Here is a 24,893-nt window from a genome sequence, read left to right on the forward strand (position 1 = left end):
TGAACAGTGCACACCCTGTGTGACCACAGGGTTTACAAAGTGAAGCTCTGTCATGGACGCTATGCTGCTGATATGAACTTTATGTTGCTGCTGTGGGTTTATGATGCCTAATAAACCGCATGGAGGTATGATTTTGTGGAAAACCCGTGCCGGACGTGATAATTTGGCTGCCAAGCGAGTGATCCCCTATGTGAATGACAGCGCTACCTTACAATATATATGTGTGATTGATATTACATAGTGTATTACATATTTACAATTTATTACAGTTTTTGGGTTCTAAAGTTGTATTCCAATAAATATATATTATCTTCTATCTAAATATCTTGATTATTGTGTCATAAAAATGATTAAATGTCTGATGTTCACATTGTACTACAATAAATTTTTCACTTAAATATAAGCAATATATGTGGGAGTCGGAGTCGTGAAGTCGGAGTCAGAGTTGGAGTCGGAGTTGCAGGTTTGGCTTACCGACTCCACAGCCCTGATCAGTAGTGTTTTAATTTTTCAGGGTTTTGTGTGTGATTGCAGACAGTATCTTTTCTGTCCTGTCCTGTCTAGACAGCTTGGGCCCCGCCGTTTGCTCAGTCTGTTCTCTGCCTGTGTTTGTGTCTCATCTTGTCTCACCGACAACATATGTTTGGGGGCTGTCTATTCCTTTGGGAATCTGCTCCTGGGCAGTTTAGATTTCATCTTTCTGTCTTTAGGCTTAGTTAGGCCTCCGGGTGTGACGAAGCGTCTAGGGCATCGTAGGAATGCTCCACAGCTACTGCTAGTTGTGCGGATAGGATCAGGGGTCTGCAATCCGCTTAGTTGCCAACCTCTCTGGTCTTCTGGTGGCTTAGCCTGTTCCTGCCATCCTCCTCGGTGACACATTCATAACAGAATCACCAGCCTAACCGCAAACTCTAGGGCAGAGTTCCCCAACTCCAGTCCTCAAGGCCCACCAACAGATCATGTTTTCAGGATTTCCTTAGTATTGCTCAGGTGATAATTGCTTCACCTGTGCAATACAAAGGAAATCCTGAAAACATGATCTGTTGGTGGGCCTTGACGACTGGAGTTGGGGAACCCTGCTCTAGGGTACTCAAAAGAAGGAAAGAATTGTAAAAAAAAAAAAAAGTTGTCAGTATTTTTTTATATATTTTTTCTTCTTTTTCTCTGGGGCCGTAGGAGGATTTTTTCTTTAATGGAGACTAAGCAATTATCTGATCGTGTTGAGCAGCTCGCTGCTGAAGTGTGGGGAAGTTCTGCCTATCTCGCTCAATCATCTGCTGTAGAACCAAAGATCCCTACTCCTGATGTGTTTTCTGGGGATCGGTCTAAATTTTTGAATTTCAAGAATAACTGTAAACTATTTCTTGCCTTGAAGCCTAATTCATCGGGGAGCTCGGTGCAGCAGGTTAAAATTGTCATCTCCCTGCTTTGCGGCGATCCCCAGGATTGGGCTTTTTCTCTGACACCTGGAGATCCTATTCTGGCTAATGTGGATGCGTTTTTTCAGTCCCTGGGGTTGTTGTATGAGGAACCTAATGCTATTGATCAAGCTGAGAAGACCTTATTGGCATTGAACCAGGGTCAGGATGCTGCAAAGTTATACTGCCAGAAGTTCCGAAAGTGGACGGTCCTTACTAAATGGAATGATGATGCCCTAGCAGCTCTCTTTTGGAAAGGTCTAGCAGAAACCGTAAAAGATGTTATGGTGGGATTTCCTGTCCCCTCTGGTCTTAACGATTCCATGTCATTAGCCATTCAAATTGATCAACGTTTACGTGAGCGTAAAAGTACGCGAGAGGCGGTGCTGCCTTTTGAACAAACTTCTGAACCTATGCAATGTGATAGGGTTTTGTGTAGGACATAACGTCAAGAGTTTAGAAGGCGTAATAAGTTATGCTTCTTTTGTGGGGACGCCTCTCATGTTATTTCTGTCTGCCCTAAATGAGAAAAACATTTTGCTCACGCATTTGCGGTGGGCAGTGTACAGCCTAAGTTCCTGTTGGCAGTTACTTTGATCTGCTCCTTGTCTACTTTTTCTGCTAAGGCCTTTGTTGATTCAGGAGCAGCTTTGAATCTGATGGATCTTGACTTTGCCAAGCGTTGTGGTTTCCCCATGGTGCCCCTGAGAACCCCTATTTCATTGAGAGGGATTGATGCTACCCCTTTGGCGGAGAATAAACCCCAGATTTAGACCCAGGTGGTAATGCGGGCCACCCCAGACCATCAAGAGAATTGTAAATTTTTGGTGTTGCACAAATTACATGATACTATTGTACTGGGTTTTCCTTGGTTGCAAACCCATAATCCTGATTTAGATTGGAAATCTCTGTCTGTGGTGAGTTGGGGTTGTCAATGTATTCTTAGTGACACTCCTGTTTTCTCCACCTCTCCCCAGTCTCTAGACTGTTATGAGCTCATTTTCTCCTTCACCTTTGATGTCCGATGAACTCCCTCTGCTGGTGAAAGGAGGTAGTGAAATTGATTTGGATGGGAAAAATCTGTCATCTGAACAGGTGGAGTGTGATTGGACATCCGGAATCTGAGTGGATATAAGGCCGCCGACGCCCTGCTGGGTTGCTGGTGATCCTCTCTGCTCTGAGCTCTGGCCTCCAGTTTAGTCCTGTCTACTAAAGCTAAGTTTTTGCTCTGCTATTGTTCCCTGAGATTTTGTCTGGTTTACTTAGTGTTTGTGTTCAGTCAGCCCTGGTTGGGACTGGCTGAACTCCATTTTTGTCTCTGATCAGTTGATCTCTTTGCTCTGTTTTCAGAATATACCTGAGTGCTGATATAGTGATTTTGAAGTCTAGTGACTTCAGGGCCTTTTCTATCAGACGTGTTGGACATTATTTTTGGCAGGGTTTTTGCGTGATTGCAGACAGTTGCTTTTCTTTCCTGTCCTTTCTAGTTAGTGAGTGCCCCATCGTTTGCTCAGCCTGTCTTTCTGTCTGTGTTTGTGTTTTCATCTGTTTTCACCGTCAATACATGTTGGGGGCTATCTATTGCTTTGGGGTCTGCTCTGGGGCAGTTTAGATTTCCCCTTTCTTTCTTTAGGTTTATTTAGTTCTCCGGCTGTGAACGAGGTGTCTAGGACCACCGTAGGAACACCCCACGGCTACTGTTAGTTGTTGTGAATAGGATCAGGGGTCTGCAATCCGCTAGCTACCAACCTCTCCGGTTTTCTGAACTTAGCTTGTATTTTTGTTTTTTCCTCCTCCGGTGACTCATTCATAACACAAGACGTTCCTGACTATTTGGCTGATTTTTCTGATGTATTTAGTGAGAGTAAGTCCGCGTCTTTGCCTCCTCATAGGAGTTATGACTGCGCAATTGAGTTAATGCCCGGTTGTAAATTTCCCCAGGGTCGGCTTTTCAACTTATCTGTACCTGAACATGATGCTATGCGATCTTATATCAAGGAATCATTGGAGAAGGGTCATATCAGACCATCCTCTTCGCCTTTGGGTGCTGGTTTTTTCTTCGTGGCCAAAAAAGATGGCTCATTAAGGCCATGTATTGACTATTGTTCCCTTAACAAAATCACTGTTAAATATCAGTACCCGTTGCCCCTGATTTCTGATTTATTTTCCAGAGGTAAAAGTGCTTGTTGTTTTACCAAACTTGACCTCAGGGGGGCGTATAATCTTATTCGCATCAAGCACGGGGATGAATGGAAGACTGCGTTTAATACTCCAGAGGGACATTTTGAGTACCTGGTGATGCCTTTTGGGCCCCTTGCCCCTTCCGTCTTCCAATCTTTTATGAACGATATTTTCCGGGACCTTGTGGATAAGTTTTTGATCATTTATTTGGATGATATTTTGATTTTTTCCAGTGATTGGGATTGTCATGTGGAACATGTCCGGACTGTGTTCCGGATTTTGAGGGAAAATACTCTGTATGTTAAGGGATCGAAATGTCTTTTTGGTGTACAGAGGATTTCGTTTTTGGGATTCATTTTGTCCCCATCTGCTATTGATATGGACCCGGCCAAGGTACAGGTCATTTATAATTGGGTTCAGCCCACTTCTCTGAAGGCTCTTCAGAAGTTTTTGGGTTTTGCTAATTTCTACCGTAAATTTATAAGTAATTTTTCTGGTATTGTTAAACCTCCGACGGATTTGACCAAAAAGGGCACTGATATGGTAAATTGGTCTCCAGAGGCAGTCTCGGCATTTCAGGAGCTTAAGCAGATATTCACTTCTGCTCCTGTTCTACCATAACCTGATGTTTCACTCCCATTTCAGGTGGAGATAGATGCTTCTGAGATTGGTGCGGAGCCATTTTGTCTCAAAGAGATCTGGTAACCTCGAGGATGAATCCCTGTGCCTTCTTTTCTCGAAAATTTTCTCCATCTGAATGTAACTATGACGTGGGGAATTGGGAATTATTGGCCATGAAGTGGGCATTTGAAGAGTGGAGACATTGGATGGAGGGAGCTAGACATCAAGTTGTGGTCCTCACCGATCTCAAGAATTTGATTTATCTTGAATCAGCCAAGCGCTTGAATCCTAGACAGGCTAGGTGGGCCTTGTTTTTCACGCGTTTTAATTTTGTAGTCTCCTTTCTTCCGGGCACTAAGAATGTTAAGGCTGATGCCCTTTCTAGGAGTTTCTTTGCAGATTCTCTTGACGTGACCGAGCCTACGACCATTCTAAATGAAGGTGTAGTTCTTTCCGCCATCTCTCTTGATTTGAGATGTGCCCTGGAGGAATTTCAGGAGGATAAACCTGAACGATGCCTTATGGGAAAATTGTATGTCCCTGACCAGTGGAGGATAAGAGTAATGTCTGAAATTCATTGCTCCGTGTTGGCTGGTCATCCAGGTATCTTTGGTACCAGAGATTTGGTGAGTCGGTCTTTTTGGTGGCCTGCCTTATCTCGTGATGTCAGGAATTTTGTGCAATCCTGTGGGACTTGTTCTCGGTCTAAGCCCTGTTCTTGTGCTAGTGGTTTGTTGGTTCCTCTGCCGGTGCCCAGGCGGCCATGGACCGATATCTCAATGGATTTTATCTCTGATCTCCCGTTCTCTCAGAGAATGACTGTTATTTGGGTGATCTGTGATAGATTTTCTAAGATGGTCCATCTTGTACCAGTCCCAAAGTTGCCATCTTCTTCTGAGTAGGTGCCCTTGTTCTTACAACAAGTGGTTCGTTTGCACGGGATTCCTGAGAACATTATGTCGGACATAGGGGTCCAGTTTGTTTCCAGATTTTGGAGGGCTTTTTGTTCCAAACTGGGAATTCAGTTGTCTTTCTCCTCTGCATTTCATCCTCAGACCAATGGGCAGACTGAGAGAACAAACCAGACGTTGGAGTCCTATTTGAGATGTTTCATATCTGCTGATCAGGATGATTGGGTCTCATTTTTGCCCTTGGCCGAATTCGCGCTAAACAATAGGGCTAGCTCTGCCACTTTGATGTCTCCTTTCTTTTGTAACTTTGGGTTTCATCCTCAAATTTCTTCGGGGCAGGTAGAAACTTATGCCTGCCCAGGTGTGGATTCTGTGGTAGAGAGAATGCAGCAGATTTGGGACCAAGCAGTGGATAAGTTGTCCCACTCACAGGAAAAGGCCCAACAGTTTTCCAACCGGCATAGGACCATTGGTCCCCGGTTTAAAGTGGGTAATATGGTTTGGTTGTCCTCAAAAATATTCCGGTGAAGGTTGTATCTCCAAAATTCAAGCCAAGGTTTATTGGACCTTATAAGATTTTGGAAATCCTTAACCCCGTTTCTTTTCGTTTGACTCTTCCAGTTACGTTTAAGATTCATAACGTCTTTCATAAATCTTTGTTGAAAAGGTTTGTGGAGCCAGTCGTTCCCATGGCAGCGCCCCCTGACCCTGTACTGGTTAAGGTTAATTTGGAGTATGAGGTAGAGAAGATATTGGATTCTCGTCTGGCTAGATGTACTTGGTCAAGCGGAAGGGTTATGGCCAGGAGGATAATTCTTGGGTCTCTGCTTCTGACATCCATGCCAAGAGATTGTTTTGTGCCTTTCACCGGTCCCATCCTGATCGGCCTGGTGGCGTGGATGAGGGTTCGGTGACCCCCTCCTCAAGGGGGGGGTACTGTTGTGAATTCTCTTGCTCGGAGTTCTAAGCCGAAGCTCCCTCTGCTCCCTCTGGTGGTTGCTGAGAGTAGTGGAGCTGGCCAGGCGGATGGAAGTTCCCCACCTGACGACGATAATTGGAAACCTGGGATTACTGGCTGGGAGCATATAATTGAGCTGGCTGCTATTGGAGGTTGCTGGTGATTTCCTCAGTGTGCATTTGGAGCTCTTTTGTCCCCTGCCTGATCTGCATGGTTCAGCTAAGTGATTCTTTTGCTAATCCTTTGCATCTAATCTGGTTGTGTCTTATTTTTGCTTTCTGTTTTGAGGCTAGGGCTCAGCGTGCTCCCTGCCGGGGGCAGCGCTGGGCCCTGCTTCATATGTTGCAGCTTGTTCAGTCCCCTGTTATGTTAGTATCTTTTTGCTTTGCTGCCAGTTTATACCAGAGTACTGATCTAGCGGGAGTGAGATCGTGTGAGCTCAGGTTTTTTGTATATCAGTAGTGTTGGACTTTTTCAGGGTTTTGTGCGTGATAGCATGAAAGTATCTTTTCTGTACTGTCCTGTCTAGACAGCTTAGGCCCCACTGTTTGCTCAGTCTGTTCTCTGCGTGTTTTTGTGTCTCATCTTGTCTCACCGACAATATGTGTTTGGGGGCTGTCTATTCCTATGGGAATCTGCTCCGGGGCAGTTTAGATTTCATCTTTCTGTCTTTAGGCTTAGTTAGTCCTCCGGCTGTGACGAAGCGTCTAGGGCATCATAGGAACGCTTCACGGCTACTGCTAGTTGGGTGGATAAGATCAGATGTCTGCAATCCGCTTAGTTACCAACCTCTCTCGTCTTCTGGTGGCTTAGCCTGTTCCTGCCATCCTCCTCGGTGACCCATTCATAACACTACGCATTTCAGAGTTCACCGAATCCTTCCTCAGAACAACCATACATATCCATGAGAGCGCAGAACAACTTTCAAAGGCCACATGGGCACATGGGCAACGGTCGTTGGTGCAGCAGACAGGTGTAGCATCGGGGAAACAGAAAACAGAATCACTTTAGGCCACAGGAGCACATATAGAGGCAAACTAAAAGTTTGAATAAAGTCCTGGAAGCCAGTAATAAGCAAGTGGGATGCTGGAAAACGCAGGCAAGCAGGTAATGTCCATGAGACAAAAGGCAAGTGGAATGATGGCAGGCGGGAGACATCCAGGATATCACAGGCAAACAGGCAGGATGCTGAAAACCACCGGCAGGTGGGACACATCCAGCAGATTACAGGCAAGAAGGCGGGATACTGGAAACTGCTGGAAGATGAGAAACGTCCAAGAGATCACAGAGAGGTAGCAGACAAAATTTGGGAGTAATAAGGAAGTCTAATACCATGGAGGTCTTACACAGCTAAGACGACATCCTGAAAATAGCTGGCGGACACGTTAAAGGGTTCTTAGAAGACCGGGGACAAGCAGTAGACAGAACTCCAGAGAACCTAGAAAGTCTTTACCTTGGAAGCTGCAGGCTACAAGAAACTGTAAGCTGGTTGCAATGCTAGAAACCGCAGGTAAATAATTAGTGATACAGGAAACTGGAGGCAAATAGGTGAAGTCTTGAAGACTACTGTCAGAAATATTACTGGAAACTGCAGACAAGCAAGTGTGGTTAACCACTGATAGGTAGCAAAGTTACTGGTAACCAAAAACTTGTAACCACAGACAGCCAGGAGATATCCTGATAACTTAACTGGATCTGTGCACAGACAACTAAAAGAGTGTCTGGCAAGTCTTAGAGCAATACCAAGACTCAGGTATGAGTCTTGGGAGGCCTTATACGTGCCCAGGAAATACAACACATAAGAGCACGATAGGTTACTTGCAAAGTGTGAAGCACAAGAAAACAAACGGAGCAGGGCAAGTGCATAACAACAATGCTTCTAACTAAGGGTGCTTTCACATTGCGTTTTGTGTCCCCGTTGGGGAATATGTCCAAAATCCCAAGGAAAACAGGGTTTTGAGGCATGCTCCGATGGATGGGGCGAATGAACCGCAATTGTGACGGCAGAGCGATTCTGTACTCTGCCATGCACTTTTCCCAGGAGTATACGCCTAAAGGAGGCGGACACTCAGACTCCAGTAGGTGTACACTCCCAAAAAAGTTTACGGCAAAGCTCACGTTCGCTCTGCTGTCACCATTACAGTCTATTGGCCCCGATGGAGCATGCGTCTGGACCCTGTTTTGCTGGGCATTTCGGACGTATGACCCGACGGTGACACAGAACACTATGTGGAAGCACCCTAATGTGTATGATCAAATTTAGACCATATTTCTGATACCTTCAGTAATGAATGCCAAACATCAGTCAGACCAGGCCTTATCATATACCACTGGTTTAGATAAGGATCAAAGTTTGCTATATATAAAGCAGTATAGACAAAGCTTAAAAAATGAGACATGTCCAGAATAATGTGGGCACTTTGTGGTTAAAGCTGTTAAAAGTACTGAGACGTCCCATGTTTTTATGGAAAGTCACTCTTACCCGGCACGTAGAAACCATTACTGTAGTTATTACTTTGTCTGCTTTTTTCAGTCAGCGGAGACTAAATATAATTTGAAAACAACAGTGACATATGGATTTAATCTTCAGCGTTGTGCAGAGCCTGCAGTGGTCAGAAGAAGTTATCCATCTATTCTTTGCCGCATAACTGGCAGTGGTCATGAACTGTGTTGGCTTAATGCACATGTCTTCATGGAATCGGAAATAATTATATCCATTTCTGTAAGTAAATTAGATTTGGTGACTGTGTACGATAATGTGCATGAGTTACAGTAAAAGTATGAGATGAGCAAAGTTAGAACAGAATGCTTCATATTATTTACCTGAAAGGTAACAAAACTGATTCCAAATACAGAAATTTACAAAAATACCAATTGGGTGGAAATTGTATTGTTCCTTAAAAAGATACATTGTCTTATCCTACAAAGATGCCTACAGTCCCTCCCTGGGCTGCTGTCACCAGTAGGCAAATCTGAGCAAACGCCAGCACATACTAACCCTGGGCAACCCAATTTAGTGCCCACTATGGCTGTGCCGAATGGCCCCCAACACCTGAAGCCCATCCAGGTTCCTAGGGAGGATTTAGGTTGCATTTCTCAGGAATTCTTTGGATGGGATTATTGAGGATGTGCTTCCCCTGCCATGTAACCAGCATATATTGGTATTCCCTGTTGGTGTGTCTATGAATGTTAAAAAAGGAAGTGGTTGTGGGCTTTTCTATTTAGAACCCCCACTTTTATCCAGAGTAGAGAGCTCCTTCAAAGAGTGGCTTTTTCTCCTTGGTGGCCTAGTCCTTCATTAATCACTGTGTAAGTGTGTAAGACTACATTTCCCAAACAAGGGCCAATTTTGCGGGTAGGATGGCTTCCTTTTAAGAAGTGTGAGGCAGTGACCCCTGTTACAGCTAGGGGGCGCTGTGTGTTCTCCCCAGGATACGCACGGAGGTGTATTGAGACTATGGGAATGCATTGTGGTCACAGGCGTAGCTGGTATTGCAATGGTGAAGAAGTGACCGATGTCACAGGTAGGGGTCGCTGTGTAGTCTCCCCAGGATATGCACTGAGGTGTACGAAGGCCATAGGTGTGCATGGCAGTCACGGGGGCGTAGCAGTGACTGCAATGCAAACTAATAATAAAAGTGTTAGTCTTGGACATGTTAATGTCCAAGGCAGAGGTACGGAAAACCTGCTCTGGATGTTGTGTTTGAAGCAGACTGCAGCATAGTAGTTTGTGCAGTCTGTTCCATTCCGGACCCAGGTTTTCCATGTGGCTGGAATCACAGGTTTCTGTGATAAAAGCCCTGCAGGAAAGGGTTAGAGACTGAGTGAGTGCTTAGTGAGTCTCAGGTGTGTCAGGGCCAGAGTGAGGCCTGGCAACCCGCAGTGTACAGAGAGATGCAAGTCGTCCACGGTGACTGGTCTCGGATGTGGACAGTCCTGTGCCCAGAGATGAACCGGAGGTGGATGTCCTGTCCCCGAAAGAAGACTGGCGAGTGTAACGATTGCAAAACAGGTGGATATGGTGACTGGCTGCGATCTGGAGGATATCCTGACTGTGTACGGCTGTGTGAGTAAAGAGACTGCAAGACACCCAAGGGAACTAGTCAGAGGAGGACTAGCATGTGTAGTCCCTGCAACAGGTAATGCTGTGTGAATAGAGTCTTCGATACGGTCCATAGACACCCTCGGGAGCTAGTCAGAGGAAGACTGGCGTGTTTAGTGTCTGTAAAATGCAGGATGACATACAGTGGGGCAAAAAAGTATTTAGTCAGTCAGCAATAGTGCAAGTTCCACCACTTAAAAAGATGAGAGGCGTCTGTAATTTACATCATAGGTAGACCTCAACTATGGGAGACAAACTGAGAAAAAAAAATCCAGAAAATCACATTGTCTGTTTTTTTTTTCATTTTATTTGCATATTATGGTGGAAAATAAGTATTTGGTCAGAAACAAGCAATCAAGATTTCTGGCTCTCACAGACCTGTAACTTCTTCTTTAAGAGTCTCCTCTTTCCTCCACTCATTACCTGTAGTAATGGCACCTGTTTAAACTTGTTATTAGTATAAAAAGACACCTGTGCACACCCTCAAACAGTCTGACTCCAAACTCCACTATGGTGAAGACCAAAGAGCTGTCAAAGGACACCAGAAACAAAATTGTAGCCCTGCACCAGGCTGGGAAGACTGAATCTGCAATAGCCAACCAGCTTGGAGTGAAGAAATCAACTGTGGGAGCAATAATTAGAAAATGGAAGACATATAAGACCACTGATAATCTCCCTCGATCTGGTGCTCCACGCAAAATCACACCCTGTGGGGTCAGAATGATCACAAGAATGGTGAGCAAAAATCCCAGAACCACGCGGGGGGACCTAGTGAATGAACTGCAGAGAGCTGGGACCAATGTAACAAGGCCTACCATAAGTAACACACTACGCCACCATGGACTCAGATCCTGCAGTGCCAGACGTGTCCCACTGCTTAAGCCTGTACATGTCCGGGCCCGTCTGAAGTTTGCTAGAGAGCATTTGGATGATCCACAGGAGTTTTGGGAGAATGTCCAATGGTCTGATGAAACCAAACTGGAACTGTTTGGTAGAAACACAACTTGTCGTGTTTGGAGGAAAAAGAATACTGAGTTGCATCCATCAAACACCATACCTACTGTAAAGCATGGTGGTGGAAACATCATGCTTTGGGGCTGTTTCTCTGCAAAGGGGCCAGGACGACTGATCCGAGTACATGAAAGAATGAATGGGGCCATGTATCGTGAGATTTTGAGTGCAAACCTCCTTCCATCAGCAAGGGCATTGAAGATGAAACGTGGCTGGGTCTTTCAACATGACAATGATCCAAAGCACACCGCCTGGGCAACGAAGGAGTGGCTTCGTAAGAAGCATTTCAAGGTCCTGGAGTGGCCTAGCCAGTCTCCAGATCTCAACCCTATAGAAAACCTTTGGAGGGAGTTGAAAGTCCGTGTTGCCAAGCGAAAAGCCAAAAACATCACTGCTCTAGAGGAGATCTGCATGGAGGAATGGGCCAACATACCAACAACAGTGTGTGGCAACCCTGTGAAGACTTACAGAAAACGTTTGCCCTCTGTCATTGCCAACAAAGGATATATCACAAAGTATTGAGATGAAATTTTGTTTCTGACCAAATACTTATTTTCCACCATAATATGCAAATAAAATGAAAAAAAAAACAGACAATGTGATTTTCTGGATTTTTTTTCTCAGTTTGTCTCCCATAGTTGAGGTCTACCTATGATGTAAATTACAGACGCCTCTCATCTTTTTAAGTGGTGGAACTTGCACTATTGCTGACTGACTAAATACTTTTTTGCCCCACTGTATAATATATTCTGCAAATAGTGAAATGGATGCTAATTATATGCACTGAAGTTATATGCAGTTGTGTGGATTGGACCTTTATGTGTGAAGATAACACATTAAAGAGACTTGTGTTTGAATTTTGTGGGTCACTGCCTCTTCACTGCGTATGGTAATACCGCTGCCTTACAGAAAGTATTACCTAGTTGGGGGCAAATTTTCAAAGCTATATGTTCATATCGCTGTATTTTTGGTTTATGTTTTTTTCATGTTCTAGAAATAATTGTGTCCCAGTAAAGCAATAACTAAAACTTTTTCTCAAGGGTTTCCCAAAGACTCTTTACAAAATAATAGCACAAAAAATATGAGAGGCACAATTTACATCTGCAGCATTCAATCTGCCGAAATTAATGGTATTTATTTATTTGACCTGTAGGAACATAATGCAGGTGTATTGTTTTCTGGGTGTATGCGTCTTATCAATATGTCTGTCTTTCTATCCTGAAGCCATTCCCGCAGGATAGCCATGAATTTGATAATCTGTTCACTTCCCAGCACAGTCAAGTAATGGATTGATTTCTTTTTGTTTCTAGATGCAGAAGAATACCAGCCCCCCATTTGGAAATCTTACTGTGAGTATTTGTTATTCTTCTCTGTACTGTTTGTTATGTGACAGGTGCCGTAACTATAAACTTCGGGGCCCCGAGGCAAAACTTCTTAGTGGAGCCCCTCAACATTTCAATTACTAGAGGTTGTGCGGAATGTGGTGAAGCCTGCTACGCATTGTTGTATACAACACACAGGCTTCACCACGTTCCACAAGACCGTTAATAGATTTTGTTTATGATGCAAGTTTTAGAAGTTAAATATTCAGTGAATATGTTTGGAAAATTAATAAGGTGAATAATAATTCCAAATATTGCACAATTTTCAAATAACTATATGTTTATTAAATATTAAGTAGTTTTAAACAGTATATATTTAAACTTTGTTCACTTAAACCTAACATTACTTAAACATTACCAATTTATTCAGTTTTAAACAGCTACTTAAAGATTTGTTTCCTAACTTTCAGAGAAGCGAATTCATCAATTACTTTGTCACAGTTGATCTGTTGAGCTCGATCATTCTCAGCTGAAAGGAAAGCTAAGCTGCTGAGTCTTTCTTGAGCCATAGTACTTCTCAAGTAGTTTTTTATGAGTTTAAGCTTAGAGAAGGATCTTTCAGCCTTAGACACAGTCACAGGAACAGTCAAATACATGATGCACGCTGTGCTAACGTCTGGATAGCTTGATGAAAGTGAAGAATGCTCGACTATTAGGAAATCAGCAAATTCCTTAACACTTTTCATTTTTTCCAGTTGCCTTTGAAACAAATTTTTTACTGAACATAACTGTGAAGGAAAGGCTGGAGTTACATCATCTGCAAACTTGTTAACAAAATCAACAGAGATTTTGTGAATATCTTTCACTTGCACTGGCCAAAAAATCAGGTTGTATTGCTTCATAAGAGTCAAGAACAGCTTTCATCCCTTCAAAGCGGCGATGAAGTTGAGTACACAGTGTGTCTACCATTGGATAGAACACAGTAACTCGGTTTTTGGGTTTGCTAATCTCTCGTCTTCACACAACTCATCAAAGTGTTTCTTCACTTTCCTTACTCTGTTCTGGTGAAATTCATTTTTTATTCCCCATCGACTACACACATCTGATGCTTCAGAAACAAGTGCTTCGAACCTTTCACGCATTTTGGTTATCTTTAGCAATGCATTACGCAATAACTCATATGCAGACAAGAGGTCCATGGTTTCAGATTGTAAGGATTTCGATACGAGGTTGAGAGTCTCTAAGACTTCACACTGCACAACCAAAAGTAATACAAAATCAAGACTTTCTCGTTTGTTCTTTAGCTGCTGTGCTTCATTTCTTTCCTTGCTTTTTTTGAAAGTCAAAGTTATGCGAGTAAGACTTTTGATCACGTCACAAAACCTGTGTTTCAGTGCATACACTGCATCATGTCTGCCAGACCAACGAGTTTTATTAAGAGTTTTCAGTGTTACTTTCGATTTCGAATTCAGTGAATCGGGCTGAGCTTCGATGCAGTACACGGATTTCAAATCTTGCCAGCGAACAATACTATTACCAAAAAAGCAATATACACTTTGAATTGTTTAAAAAAACTGGCTCACCACTCGGTTCTCTTCCACAGCATCCTTCAACACTAAATTAAGGTTATGAGCAGCGCAGTGCACAAAGTATGCGTGTGGGGCTTTTTCTTTAATACGCTGCTGCACTCCATTGTATACCCCACTCATGACTGCAGCACCATCATAGCCTTGTCCCCGACATTTGGTCAAATCCAAGTTTTTCTCTTTCAGTTAAGTTATTATTTCTTCTGCAAGACCTTGCGCAGACTGATCTTTTATCTCTCTAAGGCTATGTGCACCCGCTGCGGTTTTGGCCCTGTGGAACCGCAGCAGTTCCGCAGACATGGTACTTTATAACCTATGGGTTTTCAAAACCGCAGTGCTCACGCTGCGTTTTTTTCCGCGCGGTTTTGCTGCTTTTTTTTTTCCGCAGCATGTCAATTATTTCTGCGGATTCTGCTGCGGTTTCACACCTTTAACATAGTAGAGGTGTGAAACCGCAGGGCAAAACCGCAGGCCAAACCGCAGCAAAACCGCAGGTCACTTTACCTGCAGTTTTACCTGCGTTTCCGCGCAGAAAAAAACGCAGCGGAATCCGCAACGTGTGCACATAGCCTGAAGGATACAAAACATAGCCTGAAGGATACAAAAGTTTCTTCATCATTAACTATTTTGACATACCGGTAACCTTCACTCATCTGATCAATTTTAGCTATGTCCTGGGTGGTATCTAGGATCAATTAAAAAAATAAGGAATTTTGAAGCTCAACTACAATTTCATCTTTGATTTGTAAGGCTAATAGATTAGTAAGCTCATTCTGAATTTTAGGACTGAGGTATTTCACAGTCCCTTGTGGACGCTGAAGCAATTCTTGTAGTACTGGGTCATATTTTGACAAAAGCTCAACTATCGAGAGAAAGTTTCCTTTGTTACTATATTCTAACTTTTCAATAGATCCACGAAACGCAAGATTACATGTTGCAAGTGTAATGGTGCTGTCACACTTAGCGATGTACCAGCGATCCCGACCAGCGATATGACGCGGTCAGGATCGCTGGTACATCGCTAAGTGGTCGCTAGTGAGCTGCCACACAGGCAGATCTCACCAGCGACATCGCTGGGGATGGGGATCGCTACTTACCTGTCACACCAGGCAATCCTGCGTCCTCCCGCCCGGCTCCACGCATCGCTCGTCGTCACAGCAGGAAGCGCCGCAGGAAGCTGACGACGAGAAACAGTCCTGAACGTTCTCGCGCGATCAGCGATAACCAGCGGGGGAGCCGGTCGTAGGTAAGTATCACACACAGCGATATCGCTAGCAATATCGCTATAATGTCACTAGTTATAGCGATATTGCTAGCGATATCGCTTAGTGTGACATGCCCTTTAATGTCACATTCAGGATTCTTTCAAGAACTTTATGCCAAAAGCTTCTTTCACTCTCCACATTTTTGTCGAAAACGTCTTCTAAAGTACCATGTTTCCGCCATTGCTCATAAACTACACAAGCATGTGTATGGCTTTTGGATGCTTCATGAACTGAAATACGTTCTGAAATATGCTTCCAGTCTCAAACTCCGGTTGTTGAAAACGGTAATACACGATTTCTGTATTCAAGTGCTTCTGATTGTGACTGAGGGAATAGCCAACATGGCAAGCAGTAAACACAATCTACTTTTGTTGAGTAACATAACCAACTTCTTTTAAGCTTCATCCCTGACTTTGTGTTGATAAAATAATAGTTACTTGAAAAAGATCGACCTTGTTGATTGATATCCTTGTGAAATGGTCCGTCAGGCTATATTGGACCAGACGCTATCAGCCTACGTTTCTTATCTTGATTTTCAATCACAGTAGGAAAGGCGTTGTAGTAGGAAGAATCTTCATCTTCCAAAAATTTGGTGTATCATTGGTTGGGTCTGTTATATCTTCTTCGCCTATAAATTTTTGGTTTTTCGAGTCATTATCATTATTAAGGTTGTCTTGTTCCGACGTATCTGAATTTAATTTTTGTGAGATTTCAATATCATTCCCTGTCGAGTGGTTTTCAACATCCAGCCATGCTGCTAAGTTTTTCGAACTTTTTTCAGCCTCCAAGTTTCTTCTTTTCGCAGTCTGTCTTTTTTTATTTCCACTTGGCTGGTGCCGAATTCGTTTCATAATAAACGGTTTTATTAACACACAATCACAGTACCGTATCTTCCTTTTCCGGCATATAAGACTACTTTTTAACCCCTGAAAATCTTCTCAGAAGTCAGGGGTTGTCTTATACGCCAGGTGCAGGGCGCCACCTACTGGCAAAGAGACAGTGCGTCTGCCCAGGATATGTGCACTGTGTCCAGCCGCTCTCTCCAGGAGGAGAGAGACTGGAGCTGACATTTCTGCCTCCCCCAGCAGGTGCCAGACATCAAATACTACAACCCCTGACCACAGGTACAGCAGTCACTATTGCTCCCTCCCGCTTGTGAGGAGAGACTGAGTGGGGGTTGTACACAGCTCTGATTATAGAAAACAAGAGGCAGATGACTCACTGAGAAGATAGATGCTGCATGACCCGGAGCCGGGTGGAATGTGTGATTATGGAGACTTCCTCCTGACTTCCTCCCCCTCGCAGCAGTATAGACCTGCAGACTGGAGAGGGGAAGGGCTTCTCACAGTTTGTCACAGAGATATTTGTGTCTGCTGAGACTGTCTCCTCTCAATGCTGAGAGTTTGTTACAGTGTGCACTGTGCCTGCCTTGCCAACTCTCTGTGATCTCCAGACTAACATATTGTTACAAATCTTGTACTATGAGACTCTCCAGGCCAGTGCAGGTTTCCATTCATTGACAGCTGGCAGAGCTCCTGGAAATTATTGAAATGAGAGTCTCTGTCCTCCGGGTGACATTGTCTGACAGGAAAGTTTGCCCCCTGTACTCCTCCAACCCCCCCCATCTTGACACAGGCACAAAGCCCTCTTCATGTCACCTACCCCCTCACAGTGTTGGCACATCCCAATCCCTATATTCCACCCCCCCTCCACACGATGCTGGCACATCACCCCTCTCCATGCTTATAGTATATGGAGGACTATGGGGGTGCAGTATACTATATGGAGCACTATAATGGTGCATTATAATGGGTGACTATGGATGATGCACTATAATATATGGAGCCAATTATACTATGAGGAAGCCATTATAATACTGGGAGGGCTCTGTGGGGGGCAAGATAATACTTAAAGGACTATGAGGAAGCCTTTATACTTTATGGAGGGCAATTTAAAGGGACACTGTCATCAGTGTCACTTACTGGCTGCTCAGTGTAGTTTTCATAAAATCACTGTTCAATCAGTTTGAGATTAATATTATAGGACTAATCAAATTGTCCAGCACATTCATTTACTGCTAAATATGAAGCAGGGAAAACAGTAATTATATTAAAATTACAGCAAGCAGCTCAATAAGTGACACATCGCTGGAATCCGGGTCTCTATCTCTACATTATGCTGCTATCAGAAGGGATGGCAAAATCCTGGTGACAGTGTCCCTTTAAGGCTGTGTGGGGGCCATAATACAGTGTGAAGAGATGTAGGGGCCATTATACTGTATGAAGGGCTGTGTGGGGTTCACAGTGGGAATCATACCGTAGAAGAGGGGTAGTCATATACGGCAAGTATATTCCAAACTCTATATTTTAACTGGAAAAGTTGGGGTCGTTTTATACGCCCAGTCGTCTTATACGCCAGAAAATACGGTAATACTAAATACTATCTACCTACACATGCACTACAGCTACTATATGCGACACAGACTGCACTGACGATCCGACACTGGCCGCTGACCGATGAGCAATGGCCAATGAGCAGTTCAGCAGTTGGGGTAAACAAGACCTCAGTGTCAGTGCACATCGCGTTGCGGCCGCTGCCTGAACTATTGGCGGAGTCACCGCCTGGCGCGACACCACACTATCAGCTAACAGTCTACTGTCTGCCATAGAGCTCCTGTTACTAAGCGAAATAGCGTTTCCCTGTTTAAAGTATAAACGAACAAAAAACATTTACGCTTGCACTTTCATGGATCTTTTCGTTATTTTTATTAACTTTACACTCGAATAATATAGGAGCTGGGTATTTTATGAGAAATTAAAGTATTAAAATACAATTTTTTACCATCAGTTTGGGGCCCCTTGGGTGGTTGGGGCCCCGGAGCAGTGCCCCGGCTGCCCCGGTTGTAGTTACAGCCCTGTTATGTGAATCCAAGCGATAATTAATTTCACATTAATCTTTGGCTTTTTATGGATACTGATTCAATGTAGAGCATTTTAAAGTAGACGACATGGAGCAAACTGTTACCATCACATTTGACTACTTAAACTGCGTTCATATAGCGCACTGCGATGCTTGGGCTTCTGCCTGGCTCAGTTACCTTCACATGTGGCTACGCAAACTGACCCCCGAGTCCTAACTGCTGTGTCTGTGGAATGTGTCCATCTCTACCTACCACGTTTCTTGCCCTTTTCCAAGCCACTATTTCTTGTAAGCTACTGAAAACATCATGCCAGTACACACTATTGGGCCTAATACCCACTGGCCTTAATCCCCAAAATACACCCCACAATCCTAAACTTCCACAATCATGCAACCAAACTCAGAATGGGTTCCCTAGATGGCCAGCAAGTTAGATTTTAGGTATTGAACAGTAGGATATGCTCCGTTGAGGAGGAATAATGGGGGAAATGGTATAACAATGATAGCTTAGCTAGAGTAAATGAGTGCCACAAGTCCAAGAGTCTATCCTGAGGGGGAAGCTTGTCCTCCCACCAACTTCTGATGACAAGATCTCTGTGAAGATGCAAAATAGCTGTCAGAGGCTGGTGAGCAGGATACGTTTCTGGCTCATGGATAAGATGAATTCCTGGTTTTGCCGCACTCATTTACATACTCTAGTTTGTTCATTTAATTTTAATAATATCTGCAGTAATGTTTACTAGTAAAGTACACCCCCCCCAATAATAAAAGTAGTGATAAGTTCTATTGGACTACATATTACATTGGCGTTCTTACCTAGAAAACTTTCAAATTGTTTAGTATTAATGGTGTGACTTTATTTATCACCACATTAAAGAGTATTTCAACGATTCTTGTATATCGTAAAGCTGGAAACACAGATCCTATATGGTGACAACATGGAGTCCAGACACATTTACATAAATGACCAGGGGACACTTTGTAGTGAAGCTTGGGGGGGTGAAGGGATGAAAAAAGGACATAGTTCCAAATTCTATTGGGGCACAAAATGATGCCCTCTCGAGACTCCACTGTTAAATGATCCAGGACTCCATTTCATAGAGCCACTTATTCTTGGAGCAGCACCAGGCGCAGTGAGTGTCCACCCAGCAGTCAACGAGGTGATAAAGTTTAAAGAAGTGAGCTTTGTCTTCTTGGTCGCTGCCTATCCAGACCACAATAGCATGACGACATCTCTCTCTCCTTTCAGTTGTAATTTTGTGAGAGGAGAGACAGAAACCTGATGTCTCAAATTTAAAAAGTGTCTTCTGGAAAATATGCTTAAGTTATAGTAAATGTTATGTTTTCACATACTTTTTCTAACCAGGGCTAGAGTTAGGACTAGGGTTAGTGCAAAGTTTAGGGTTTATGGATAGAACTAAAGTTAGGGCTAGGACTAGGGTTAAGGATAGAATATGATAAGAATAAGGTTAGGGCAAGAACTAAGGTTATGTTAGAGTAATAAAAGTTATACAAAAATGGTATAAAAATATAAACAATTTATGACTATTTTTAAAATTTTTGACAAGTTTGAGCAAAAGCTGATATCAGTATTTTCTTAAAATACAGTATTTCTGCTTAGAGGATAAGGCACAAAATTCTGGACTGGTGTGTTAATGTTCAGTGGGTTAGGGGCACAAATTACATGCCTTCTCATTTGTTCTGGGCACTACCAAACTGTGCTATATGGCAGCCATTGCTGAATTTGAATGGTAGCAGATTACAAAAGTATTCTGCGCAAGAAACAAGTTTATATAGAACAGTACTTTAATTCAGAAAAAAGAAAATTAACGCAATTAGAAATTTATGGCAGCAACACTTGTGAAAAAAATTGGGACAGGGTTAATAAATGACTTAAAAAAGTAAGTGGCACCAATGAAAAGCAGCTGGAGGGTCAACTAAGTCACATGTCAGGAATTTATTTACTTTCTGCGGATTGACTACTTGTGGCTTCTATTATTCACATTCATAAATTGTGCTGCATTTCAACTCCTTACCACTGGAGGCCACTACTGTGTGTCTTTAATTGCCTTTTACCAAGATGGCTGATGTACCTGTGGAAGCCAATTTTCTTCAGGTTTGGGCCTATTTAACACAACATGGAGCTCTCACTCATTGCTTTTGTATTGTGTCAAACCTTTAGTCTAGTCTTCAGCTCCTAAAAGCCATCGACTTTTTTTTTAATCTTCTCCAAATTGTTTCTCCTATTTCTAGTGCTACTACCAAGAACCTTAACTACCTCTCACTCTGTCCTGCCTGTGCCCTTCCGGGCATAGAATTCAAGTTGTGCTCCACCAGTACTATAACAATAACTGCATGTAAAAAAGATCATGTTAGAGAGGCAGAGTCTATCAAAAGCAAAGATAGTCAGAGATTCATTAGTCTGTGAAAAAGTTCATCTAAAACTTGCATCTAAAGATTGTGGAACAATTTCAGAAAAATGTTTCGTCATTATAAATTGGCAGAGACTTCAAATATCTCACCACCTACAGTATGTAATATCAAAATATTCAAATATTCTGATGGAAGCCATGCGCATAAGGGACAAGGCCATTGGTCAATATTGGATGCTCATCTACTGGCCTTCAGGTGGTACTGCATTAAAAACAAACAGGATTCACTGCATGAGCTCTGCAATTCCTCCAGAAATCAATTTCTGGGAACACAGTTTGCCTTGCAATCCACAAATACAAGTTAAAGCTCTATCATGCAAAGATTCAGCCATATGTCTTCTCTGGGTCAAAGCTCATGGGCTGAGGTAAGATTGAAAATTGTTTTGTGTTCAGATGAGTCAAAGTGTGAAATTCTTTATGGAAACCAGAAATGCCGTGTTTTGTGGGAACAATAGTAGTTATCAGGGCGCAGTTCAAGACCATGCATCTCTGATGGGATGGGGTTGCATTTGTGCCTATACCATGGACAGCTTATGCATCTTGAAAGGCACGATCAATGCGAAGCATTATATAAAAGTGTCAGAACATATGCTGCCATCCAGGCAAAGTCTACTTCAAGGAAGCCCTTGCAAATTTCACCAAGGCAGTTCTAAACCACAGACTGCATCCATCACAATACCATGGCTTTGCAGAAGAGAAGTTTGGGTGATGAACTGGCCACCTGCAGTCCATACTTTTACCAACAGAAAACATTTGACTCATTATAAAAAAAATAAATCTAGCAAAAACAACAAAGGACTGTTGAGCAGCTAGAATTTTACATCAGATGACAATGGGGCAACATTCCTCTCCCCAAAAATCCAGCAATTGGTCTCCTCACTTCCTAGTCATTTACAGACTGTTTTAAAAGGGAGAGGAGATGCTACACAATGGTAGAGATGGCCCACGCCCAACTTTTTTTCGACATATTGTTGCGAACAGTTAGTTATTTCAAATGAAATGGAAAAATGTATAACTTATAACTTCTGATATGGATTCTGTTGCCGCCATGCAGATGATCATTTTTGACACATACATGGATCCTTGAGTTCATTCATATATGGAGGTAGTTCTGTTTAGTATCACATTATTACTGCTCCACAAAACTGACATGTAAACTGATTTGGTCAATTTGAGTTTTAGGAAAATTGTTCCAGAACTATTGTAACTGAAAATCACAACTGAAGCTTTCACCATTGATGTGAAAGTGAGCAGGTAAAAGTCCTGCAAAGTAGGCACAAGATCAAAAAGGCACCATGTATATGGGGATGAGGAAGACAGATGGTAAAAAAACATTTCTGCCCTCTTTATGGAAAGTTCATTTGTCTCTGAAAGTCTCCTCTCCCACTTTTTTTTGGCTGGTAGTTGTGCTAATTCTTTAAGGTTCAGATGAGGAATTCAGTTCTGAACAACAAAAGAGAATAGTGTCTTAAACTTGTTTATAGCACATACAGGAAATATATATATCTTTGTACCGTGTTAGCCAGTAGATAGAAGAATATTTAGAATTGAGAGTCCTCAGTGGTTGATAACTTTTAATGGCTAACTGAAAAGATGGTAACACATTGCAAGCTTTCGAGGCTACGCAGGTCTCTTCATCAGGCTAGACCAATACAAAATCTGAAGAATCACATATTTATACAAAAGACAGCACAGAAAAAACCCAATAGCTAAGACAAGTGATGTGAAGTGGAATAGTCATTGTGGGAGAGAGATAAGCATAAATATTGGAGCAGTTCATAGATAAGCAGTGTGAAGGTTTTATTGCCTTCTCATTGCCAGTTTAGTTCTGTGTTGTGATGACCCCAGAAGGTCTGAGGGGCAAATTCCTTAATTGATGTAAAAAGATTTTGTATTGGTCTAGCCTGATGAAGAGACCTGCGTAGTCTCGAAAGCTTGCAATGTGTTACCATCTTTTCAGTTAGCCATTAAAAGGTATCAACCACTGAGGACTCTCAATGCTAAATATTCTTATAGCACATAGTCATTCTACTATGGTCAGGCTTTCTATACAGGCATTTAGCTAAGTAATAATATCATTGTCCATCATTTACATTGAGAGATAGTGTAATGAGTCTGGTCCTCCAGAAAACAATAACCTGAACTCTTAGTTACCATAGAGATACAACGCTGATGCTCATTTCTGTCTTTCTCTTGTGTCCCTGAACCGTAATGTTTTCACAGTGAAGCACTTTCCTCTTAAGTTGCAGTTTGTTGCTCGGAAACATTTATCTCAGCCACCGTTGGAGATCATTCACGTAGAGAAAGATGAATTCTGCTTCGATGTACGATTCATCTAATAACTTAAGCCCCGTTCACATTTTGTTTCTACAGCGCGTCTGGAGGTTCCGTCTCAATCTCCATGAAAATACCATTCAGACAAACGACCAATGAGGCTGATATGACCTGAACATAGTTCAAGTTGAACTCAGTTTTTCCTTTTTTTTTCTGAAAGTGTCCATCTTTTCAGACAAGAGAAACATAGGGCCCTATTCATTAAGATTAGTATTTCATATTGCAATCTTAATAGTGGGTATGCAGGAATAAGATGCGCCAAATTCACTAAGAGGCACTCATCACTAAAGTGACATATCTTTTGGAGAACTTGTTGGGCGGACTTTCATTAAGATTCTTTAAAGGGGTTTTTCCACAAAAAAAAGTTCATTTTACACAATAGATCTTGGAATAACAATTTCCACAACTGGATGTGTTTAAAATATTCCTGTGCTGAGATAATTTTATAAATGTGCCCCTGCTGTGTACAGTGTAATGTCTGTGTCTGACCGTGCAGGGATATGGTCTGATCATACCACAGCTCCTGGGCAGGGGAGGAAGCAAAAGAGAGGATACAGACAGGACAGCAGCAGATTGCCAATGATTGGCTTTTGTGATAAAACATTTCCCTCCCTGTTTTTAAACAATGTTTTACTTCAAAGAAAGAATCAGCTGTGATCTTGTGCTGTCCTTTCTGTATACTCTCTTTTGCTTCCTCCCCTGGCCAGGAGATGTGGAGTGATCAGACCATATCCCTGCATGATCACACACAGCCATTACACAGTACACAGCAGGGGCACATTTATAAGATTATCTCAGCACAGGAACATTTTTATAAAACACATCCAATTGTAGAAATTATTATTATTCCAAGATCTATTGATTAAAATTAACTTTTGTTCATGGGAAAACTGGCTGCACTTCCAGTCCGTGACAGCTTCTTACAGACTACATTTCCTATAATGCTTTGCGCTAGCTTCTCAGTTAGTTTCTGACGTGCCTACTGTACCTCCTTGATGTTTTCTTAGCTCGGCCCACTTGTCTTCCCAGAGTTACCTCATTTTTGAAAGGATGGACATAGTTATATGTGTTAGTGAATCTGAGCGGCATCTGGACTAACAAGCATATGTTCAGTGTAATAAGATCCTTGTTTGGCCAATGTAGATGATGGCACCGAAGACTTTCTATCAATTTAGCTACAAAGAATCTTGGTTAAAATGGACAGAACATTATCAGGAAAACACAGGAGTAGCTAGTGGTCCGACTCTGGTGAGGGAGGGTGGGGGGGGGACAAACATCTAGTTGGGCTCATAATCAGGTAACCTTGATTACAGCTGTGGTGGCGCTCCCTAATAGTGGATGTAGGAGAACCTCTGCAGATGACTCTGTTGTTACTGAAAACAAATCTCTATGCAAACACCAATACTGATATTGCCCTCATATGGGGATCCTATAGTGCTAGATACCAGTCCTGCAGAACGTGTAGGAGATCACAGTACAGTTATAGATGACTTACAGCTGAGTGAGGTTCTTTATTATGGAGTCGTTCACTTTTCCTGTCTATTCCATTTTGCTCAGACCACCAGCCATGACGCATCTGCAGAGACACATTTAACTTTTCAAACTTCCAGCACGTCCCCATTTATTCCCAACCTGCACAAGCTTCTCATCCTGCTGATATCCCAATACTGAGCAGCTGCTGCCATGTGTGTCCTTATTACTGCACCTAATGTGTGGTACAAAAACACGGCTCCTTTGTGCCCCACATAATAGTGCCCACCACTATGCCCCTTACAAAGTAAAACTCCTGTGCCCTCTATATTAATGTGGGCAGTACGGTGGCCTTGCAGCGCT

The 24,893-nt window shown here is 42.7% G+C and overlaps 1 protein-coding gene across 4 annotated transcripts in view; it reads left to right on the forward strand.

Moving 5' to 3' along the window:
• Positions 1 to 24,893, forward strand: part of CHN2 (chimerin 2) — a 438,164-nt gene that overhangs the window by 176,790 nt on the left and 236,481 nt on the right. For all 4 annotated transcript variants that reach the window (XM_073550704.1, XM_073550703.1, XM_073550706.1 and 1 more), the window contains exon 2: positions 12,513 to 12,551. In XM_073550704.1, coding sequence (XP_073406805.1) covers positions 12,513 to 12,551 — 39 coding nt within the window. The remainder of the gene's footprint in view (positions 1 to 12,512; positions 12,552 to 24,893) is intronic.

Source organism: Dendrobates tinctorius, unplaced genomic scaffold (assembly GCF_039654945.1).
Source record: "Dendrobates tinctorius isolate UK_male_01 unplaced genomic scaffold, ASM3965494v1 ptg000167l, whole genome shotgun sequence".
NCBI classification, from domain to species: Eukaryota; Metazoa; Chordata; class Amphibia; order Anura; family Dendrobatidae; genus Dendrobates; species Dendrobates tinctorius.